Below are 9,186 nucleotides of genomic sequence, written 5' to 3'. Positions count from 1 at the left end.
TTAGCCAGGATGGTCTCGATCTCCTGACCTCGTGATCCGCCCGTCTCGGCCTCCCAAAGTGCTGGGATTACAGGCTTGAGCCACCAAGCCCGGCCCAATGTTTTTCTTTTCTTTTTTTTTTTTTCTGAGACAAGGTCTGGCTCTGTCCCCCAGGCTAGAGTGTGGTGACACGATCTCCACTCACTGCAACCTCTACCTCCCAGGCTCAGGTGATTCTCCCACCTCAGCCTCCTCAGTAGCTGGGATAACAGGCGTGCTCCACCACACCCGGCTAATTTTTTAGTAGAGACGGGGTTTCGCCATGTTGCCCAGGGTGGTCTGGAACTCGAGAGCTCAAGGGATCAGCCCGTCTTGGCCTCCCAAAGTGCTGGAATTACAGACTCGAGCCACTGCTCCCAACCAGCACATTTTATTAATACTTATGATTCCCCCACATCCCCACTGCCTTCCAGACACAAAACAATCAATCCATTGCTGCCTCATAAAAACACAAATTCATCACCCTTCCCTCCCTCCTGAATTCCCTGTTTTTCACAAAACTGGCTCCCCATCTTCCAGAAAGAATTCTTTTCTTTCCTCTCTCCTTACATCTCCCAGGTTCAATTCCTTACAGTTGGCCAGGCGCAGTGGCTCACGCCTGTAATCCCAGCACTTTGGGAGGCCGACGTAGGCAGATCACTTGAGGTCAGGAGGTCAAGACCAGCCTGGCCAACATGGTGAAACCCGTCTCTACTAAAAATACAAAAATTAGCCTGGTGTGGTGGCGCGTGCCTGTAATCCCAGCTACGCGGGAGGCTGAGGCACGAGAATCGCTTGAAATCGGGAGGCGGAGGTTGCAGCGAGTCGAGATCGCACCACTGCACTCCAGCCTGGGCGACAGAGCAAGACTGTCCAAAAAAAAAAAAAAAAAGAAAAAAATCCTTACCGTTGCCTCTCCCCTGGGAAGAGGAGAGCCAACTTCTCTTTGCTCCCAGGCTCTTCACCTCCAATCCAGCCTCACATTCAGTATACAGTATACGACCAATTTTCTAGAAACACATCTCCAGTCTGACTCTGCAAATCATAAACCTCGGGGACTTCAGGCTTCTTCCTCCCTGGTGGAGTATTCAACTGCTCCACCCCAGCATACAAGAACCAACTCAATTCGGCGCCACATTCATCTCCCTTTATCCCTTCTAAGTGGAATACCGCTCCAGCGCCAACGCAATCTCCTCCTCCCTCGCCCTTCCCTAATCCCTTGCCTGCCCTGTTTCCGTGTTGAGCTCCTGAAACACTTCGCACCTCTCCCCGTTATTCCAGTCTACCTGGTGAAAAGGTCATTTGAGGACCTTGTCTACGCTGCCCCCACCAGATCCCGCTCCCGGCGCCACAGGCTGGGCCCCAACAGGAGCTCCTCAATCTAAGTGTCTAAGAGAAACCCAGGGAGTCTCCACGAAGGAGGGACTTTGCCCACTACAGACTAACACTGGCCTCCGAATCGCCTTCCTGGAGATTCGGCCCAGCGGCTCTCAAGAGTCGGTAGGGGCAAGAACGTTTCCCAGAAGACTGCGGGCCAGCCAGGGACTCGGGATCCGGGGCCAGGGCCTCGGCAGGAGCCCGCTCGGAAGCCGGAAGCCCAGAGGCGGACGACCCACTGCTCAGCGGGACAGACCTCCGGCCTTGCTCCGGAACACCGCTTGAACAACAACCTTTCCGCCGAGTGCAGGCCGAGCGCTTTTGGGCGCAGCACGCAGGAACCGGAAGTCAATGGAGGAAGACCGGACCTACTGACTCAATTTGGGGATGTGCGGCCCGACCCTCTTCATGGCGGGAGGTAGGGTGCTTGGAACACTGGGGTAGTTTCCTGTCTGTCACTAGACTCTGACCCTAGAGGCTAATGGAATAGGGCTGGAGGTATTCTGGAGGAACCTGGAGTGTTTCCTTCCTCATGTCCCTCATGTCCTAGAGTGTTTCCTTCCTCATGTCCCTTGTTCAGGCCCCTCTCTTGGAGCCCCAGCCTAGTTGACGGGGCGGTTTTCGGAACATTTGTGCTTCCCTGGCCTCAGGGTCCACGGGTGGCTCCTCAGAGTGGGCGGATGGTTCAGATTCTCACAGCCGCTTGCTTACCTCTGGCCGCATTACTTTACTGTGGCTGCGATGTTAGAGTGACTTCCCACTGGTTTTACAAAGTTATGCATTGTATGGTGTTTCTCATACTTGCAAAAATGTCATGGTAGAAATCTTGAAAAGTGTACTGAAGAAAAATAAAACTGCCCTTAAATCTACCACTTAGCTGAAACATTTCTTATAAACGTATAAAATTTAATTTTATTCAGTTCCACCAGATGAGATACTAAAATGTGAAAATGGAAGTGAAGACAAACCTTTTTTTTTTGAAACAAGAATTTCACTTATATTGCCCAAACTGGAGTGCAATGGTGCGATCTCGACTCACCACAACCTCCGCCTTCCGGGTTAAAGCGATTCTCCTGCCTCAGCCTCTCGAGTGGCTGGGATTACAGGCATGTGCCACCACGCCCGGCTAATTTTGTATGTTTAGTAGAGTCAGGGTTTCTCCATGTTGGTCAGGTTGGTCTCAAACTCCCGACCTCAGGTGATCCTCCCACCTCGGCCTCCCAAAGTGCTGAGATTATAGGCGTGAGCCACCATGCCCGGCCTAAGACAAACCTTAACAGGAAATATTAGTTACAAAAAGATTCCTCTAAATTAAAAATATCAAAAACGTTAAGCAGTTGGAATAATTATTTCAACTACCTTCTTCCTAATGGGTATAAAATACAGTTTTCTAGGTAGTAAAACTTCGGACTGATCCATAAAAATCGGGACATCTCTCGTAACTTGAAAACAACAAAAGCTGTATTTAAAGCTACGTAATATAGTTTAAAAACTAATCCTCTTTTAAAGATGATTCTCCAGGACAATTTAATATTGTCCTCTACTAGTTCTTAAATTCCGGGAAAGTTTTGTGACTTTGCAAAGGATCTAGTCAAGCTTGCAACTAACACTAAAGGAAGTAGGGCATCCAACTTATATTTTCCTACATTTTCCTTTTAGAGAGGTGGAGATGCTTTCTGGCCCCGTCGAGGTCATCCCTGTTCCGGGTCTTACATAATTCCTGCTGTCGGAAAAAATCCACTACACCTAAGAAAATTACTCCCAATGTTACTTTTTGTGATGAAAATGCAAAGGAGCCTGAAAATGCACTTGACAAGCTCTTCTCTTCAGAACAGCAGGCTTCCATCTTGCATGTGTTGAATACAGCATCTACTAAAGAACTTGAAGCTTTCAGATTTCTTCGTGGAAGAAGGTCCATCAATATCGTAAAGCACAGAGAAAACTTTGGGCCATTTCAGAATTTAGAGAGTTTAATGAATGTGCACTTGTTTAAGTATAAAAGTACAGTTCAAGTTTGTAATTCCATACTTTGTCCAGAGACTAGAGGGGAAAAAAGAAAGTTACCGGAAAACCGGTTCCTGAGAAAGTTCCTCAAACCAGACATAGAAAGAGAAAGACTTAAGGTATATTCTTCATGTCTGCTATACTGCCTAATATTTGAGAACCTACTCTGGAAAGCAGTCTTCTGGGCATTGGGTTGAGAAGTGGCTAAACAAGGTTCTTCAGGTTTAGTTGGCAAGTATATGATCACTACCAAATAATGAGATGTACAGATAGTAAATTGGCAGTTGAGAGGAGAGAAAACAATGGGCTGTGACTGTTGTGGAAAGTTTACTGGAAAAACTCAATTTAGATCTTAAAGGAGAGATCCTTTGGCTGAGAGAGGAGGGGATTCTAGGTAGAAAGCACAGTTAGTATTGAGAAGCAGGTCTAGGCAAGGCTTATTTAAGAGGAGTATCATTGGAGATACTAGGCTGTGTCTAAGGGTGATGTTGGGATTAATGAGAAATTAAGGAGCAAAGATGGGTTATGGCCATTCTAAAAGCAATTCTTTTTCCATTATCTTAAAAAAATAAGTACTGCAAATATTTGACATAGCAATTTCTTTTTTTTTTTTTGAGACGGAGTCTTGTGCTGTCACCAGGCTGGAGTACAGTGGCACGATCTTGGCTCACGACAACCTCCACCTCCCAGGGACAAGCGATTCTCCTGCCTCAGCCTCCTGAGTAGTTGGGACTACAGGCACACGCCCCCACACCCAGCTGATTTTTGTATTTTTAGTAGAGACGGGGTTTCACCACGTTGGCCAGAATGGTCTCGATCTGTTGACCTTGTGATTCACCCACCTCGGGCTCCCAAAGTGCTGAGATTACAGGTGTGAGCCACTGCGCCTGGACACAGCATTCAAATATTAAACTTTAGAGGAACTCACGTCCTGTGTAACATTGCTTGATAATCATTATCTCATAAAAATCATAAGCACCATTTTTTTCTAGACCAGTGGCTCCCAGGTTTTTGAGAAATATGGGTACATTTGAAAACCTGATGAAAGCTGTGGACCCTTTTCCTGTAGAAAAAGATATAGCACATATACACAGAATACTGCACAGTTTCAGAGGACTGGCAGATTCTGTTAAGTCCGCTCATGGACTCCAGGTAGAACTGCTGCAATTGATCTGGAACATATTTCAACCAAACTTTTCAGGGAGGATTCTCATCCAAATTCATGGCCAAAACTATTTATACCCAGATTATAGTGCAGTTGCATCTTATTTAGGGGGCTGTATTCTAAAGTCAGTTTTTATGGAGACATAAGTCATGCAGTAAAATCCTTTAAGAGAAAATCGATTGCCCACAAAGTATTGTGTGTAGTCTGGTTTAGTAATGCTTATGCACACTAAAGCTTGAAAGTCACTGAGCTAAAGAAAAGAACCAATAGAAAGTCTGTATTTTGGGCATCTATACTATTTTATCTTTAAGATATTTATCCAGTCCTTAGCAATGAAAGGGAGATGGGAATAGAACTAATTGTTCATGTTTATTTGCCTCTGTATCTATAGAACATACTAGTTTGTTAATATAACTAAGTGAGCCATGTTGGGGAAAGGTGATAGCATTGTACTTCATTGTCAGCCCATATTTGATAGGGAGCAAAATCTAAATATTCAATTACTTATATATCTCCATGTAGAAGCCCTATAGGCAACCCAAACTTAATACATTAAAAACAAACCAAAACAAAACAAAAAAATTTCTTCCCACCTTCCCTAGGGTCATCTTCATCATTAATGATGCCATTCAGTCACTGATATTAAGCTGGAATTATCTTAGACTCCTCATTAAACCTATGTATTAATTCTGTTCCCACTGTTTCTTTTCCTTCTGTCATTGTCTTCAATTCTTAATACTTTCTCATGTTATAACAGGTACCTAACACAGATCCCTACCTTTAGTTCCCTCTAGCCCATCTTTTACACCATCAGTGATTTTTCTGAAATGTAAATCTTATGTTATTCCTTAACATTCTGTTTTTTTAGTGGCCCCTGTAGCACTCAGGATAAAGCAGGTTACTTATGGTTACAGACACCTGCCTGGTCCTCTGCCCTTGTCCTATTCGGTCTTTATTCTACTGCCAGAGTTTGAGATGTCAAACAGCCTATCTTTCCCGACATCTGGGTGAAATAACTTCCCGTTCACCATCTCATTCTCCTAGTTCTCTAGCAAACCTTCCCTGATCACTTCTCTCTACAATAGTTTTATGGTGGCATTTCTTATAATGTACAGTTACGTTTGTTTCCTAGTATCTAGTGCAGACCCTGGCTACACTTGAGTTTGAATGCCTACTTTGGGCTAGGTGCTGAGATGAGTATAGTTTCTTTATCTATAAACTGCTGTTGGTTACCGTTTAATAATAATTACTCCTCGGTGGCTCACGCCCATAATCCCAGCACTTTGGGAGGTAGAGGCGGATGGATCACTTGAGGGCAGGAGTTCAAGACCAGCCTGGCCAACATGGGGAAACCCCGTCTCTACTAAACATACAAAAATTAGCTGGGTGTGGTGGCAGGTGCCTGTAATCCCAGCTACTCAGGAGGCTGAGGCAGAAGGATTGCTTGAATCTGGGAGGTGGATGTTGCAGTGAGCCGATTGTGCCACTGCACTCCAGCCTGGGTGATAGAGTGAGACTCCATCTCAAAATAATAATAGTTACTCCTGCATTTCTTTTCTCAGTTCATAAACTATAAGTTGTTATTACATAAACTAGTTAGGCATTCTGAATTTATAGATTATGTTTGCATTTATAAAATGTTTACACTTCTGGCCAGGCACAGTGGTCCATGCCTGTAATCCTAGCACTTTGGGAGGCGAGGCAAGAGAATGGCATGAACCTAGGAGGCGGAGCTTGCAGTGAGCCAAGATCATGCCACTGCACTCCAGCCTGGGCGAGAGTGAGACTCCATCTCAAAAAAAGAAGAAAAAAAAAAGTTTACACTTCTAATTAAACCAGTTTTTTCTTTTAGGCAGTTAATAGTATCATATCTATTGTTTTTGGTACTCGAAGAATTGCCTGGGCTCACCTCGATCGTAAATTGACAGTGCTGGACTGGCAGCAAAGTGACCGTTGGAGTTTAATGAAGGGAACATCATACTCATCATCAGTCTACTTAGAAGAGGTAAGGCAGTTGCACCTCCAGATTCCTACCTGCTAGAGTGTAGTTTAATCTTCTGGTCCCAAAAGGAATGTAATAAAATAGTAAAGATGGGTTTTCTTCTGGTACTTGTTACTCACTTGTTCCTATTATGTTTTCCATCACCTTTGATTTTTAAAAATTCAACCTTTAGTTAGTTCAAGAAATGCCTTATGCTTTTAAAGGCAGATACTGAGAAAATCAATGGTATTTCATTCTAAATGTTATAGAACATTATCACTGTCTTTTATTTATACAGCTTATTTTTCAAAATGCCATCACATTGTGTCATTTGAGTTTTCAAAACCTTGTGAAATGGGCAGGAATTATCACCTTGATCATACATACGAAATCTGTGGTTCGGTCAAGCATCTGATGTGATTAGTCAGTTGCAGATGTGATTGATTCTTGCTAGTTATTCTAACCCTATGCTCTATCCCAGAAAATGTTGGAAGGTTAATAAAAGTTTTAAGTTATCTAATCTTAAAGCCAATACAGATTTTAGAAATTATGACGTCCATTGTACAGATCAAGAAACTGGTACTTAGGAGGACTAAACAGCTTAGCTGTTGTTGTGACACAACCATGACCAGAACCAGACTGCTCATAAAATGGCTTTTTCAGTTATTTCAAAATTGTCAATAGTGATACAGTATAAGTTAACTAATTATAGTATTTTAAAATAGAAGTGGGACAGAGAGGGGACCAAACATAAAATGTAATGAATTATTTCTGCTCCTTTATTTTGCCTTCTTTTAAAAGATTTCCTCGATCATTTCAAAGATGCCTAAAGCAGATTTCTATGTTCTGGAAAAAACAGGACTTTCCATTCAAAACTCATCTCTGTTTCCAATACTGCTACATTTTCATATCATGGAAGCCATGCTGTATGCCTTATTGAATAAAACTTTTGCCCAGGATGGGCAGCATCAGGTGCTGAGCATGAATCGAAACGCAGTGGGGAAGCATTTTGAACTGATGATTGGTGACTCCCGGACTAGTGGAAAAGAGCTCGTGAAGCAGTTTCTCTCTGATTCTGTACTGAAGGCGGATCCTCGGGTGTTCTTCCCATCAGATAAAATAGTCCACTACAGACAGATGTTTTTATCTACTGAACTACAAAGAGTAGAAGAGCTTTATGATTCATTATTACAAGCTGTTGCCTTCTATGAATTAGCAGTGTTTGACTGAGCCTTAGAATTCGGAGGTTAATGTGCTACAGTTATATTAATGTATAATTATTAGCTCTAATGTAACACCAACTGTTGTGAACATCCATGTTATTGGAAAAGAACACATTTTGAGTGTATTTTAGATGTTTAAATTCTGACTTTTGGCTATTAAGTGGTTTACATAATAAGCCAAGACCAAATCAATAAACATTTTATGAGATTCTGTGCCTTTCAGGTTAATGTGTTAAACAGTAAGATGGGGCTTGGTGCAGTGGCTTATGCCGATAATCCCAGCACCGTGGGAGGCTGAGGCAGGACTGCTTGTGCCCAGAGCTCAAGAGCAGCTTGGGTAACATAGCAAGACCACAAATTTTTAAAAATTTTTCATTAAAAAAAGAAACAGATGCCAAATTCACAAAACAAGAAACAGAATTATCTCCCTTTAAAAGCAAATACTATCTATACTAAGCATTTGCATGATCATCATATTGTTAAAATAGGGAATAATGGTTTTCCTAGGTGGTACTTACTATAATAAAGCTGGCCTGGCACAGTGGCTCACGCCCGTAATCCCAGCACTTTGGGAAACCGAGGCGGGCGGATCACCTGAAGTCAGGAGTTTGAGACTGGCCTGACCAAAGTGGAGAAACCCTGTCTCTACCAAACAAAAAATACAGAATTTGCTGGGCGTGGTGGTACATGCCTGTATCCCCAGCTACTCGCGAGGCTGAGACGGGAGAATCGCTTGAACCTGGAAGGCGGAGGTGGCAGTGAGCCGAGATAGTGCCATTGTACTCCAGCCTGGGCAACAAGAGTGAAACTCCATCTCAAAAAAAAAAAAAAAAAGAATAAAGCTAAAATAACCGATAACACAGCTTATAGAATCATCCTCTTATTCTCTAAGTAGAATGTGGTTTGCCACACTGCCTCCAAAAGCTGATTTTCTTTTTTTGAGACAGGGTCTCACTTTATCACCCAGGCTAGAGTGCAGGGGCATAATCACAGTTCACTGCAGCACCTCCTAGCCTCAAGCAGTCCTCCTGCCTCTCTTGAATAGCTAGGACTAAAGGCACATGCCACCATACCCAGCTAATTTATTTTGTGTAGAGACAGGGTCTCACCTTGTTGCCCAGGCTGGGCTCAAATTCCTGGCCTCAAGCAGTCCTCCTGCCTCAGCCTCCCAAAGTGCTGGGATTACTGGTGTGAGCCACCATACCCGGCCCCAAAAGATGACTTTCATCAGCTCAAATATATTAGCCAAAAACAAACAAGCTTTGTCTAATAGGCTTTTTTTTTGAGACCTAGTCTGGCTCTGTTGCCCAGGCTAGAGTACAGTGGCGTGATCTTGGCTCACTGCAACCTCCGCCTCCTGGGTTCAAGTAATTCTCCTGCCTCAGCCTCCCAAGTAGCTGGGACTATAGGCACACACC

At 43.5% G+C, this 9,186-nt stretch overlaps 1 protein-coding gene across 1 annotated transcript; it reads left to right on the top strand.

Annotated features, from left to right (window-relative positions):
• Positions 1–1,172: 1,172 nt before the first annotated feature.
• On the top strand, positions 1,173–7,979 carry TEFM (transcription elongation factor, mitochondrial). The gene is made up of 4 exons (XM_011937629.1): positions 1,173–1,813; positions 3,055–3,518; positions 6,417–6,569; positions 7,347–7,979. Exons 1-4 carry the CDS (start codon positions 1,783–1,785, stop codon positions 7,773–7,775), a joined length of 1,077 nt encoding a protein of 358 aa, XP_011793019.1. The 5' UTR covers positions 1,173–1,782; the 3' UTR covers positions 7,776–7,979.
• Positions 7,980–9,186: the final 1,207 nt, after the last annotated feature.

Source organism: Colobus angolensis, unplaced genomic scaffold, assembly GCF_000951035.1.
Source record: "Colobus angolensis palliatus isolate OR3802 unplaced genomic scaffold, Cang.pa_1.0 Scaffold167, whole genome shotgun sequence".
Taxonomy (NCBI): Eukaryota; Metazoa; Chordata; class Mammalia; order Primates; family Cercopithecidae; genus Colobus; species Colobus angolensis.
Note: the sequence above shows the minus strand (reverse complement) of the source record. Positions and strands in the feature narration are given on the sequence as shown.

Excerpts from the sequence above, each read along its gene's own strand:
- TEFM (XM_011937629.1), top strand. The coding sequence starts at position 1,783 with ATGTGCGGCCCGACCCTCTTCATGGCGGGAG. Across the intron at positions 1,814-3,054 it reads GACCCTCTTCATGGCGGGAG|AGAGGTGGAGATGCTTTCTG; the intron begins GTAGGGTGCTTG and ends TTTTCCTTTTAG. Across the intron at positions 3,519-6,416 it reads TAGAAAGAGAAAGACTTAAG|GCAGTTAATAGTATCATATC; the intron begins GTATATTCTTCA and ends TTTTTCTTTTAG.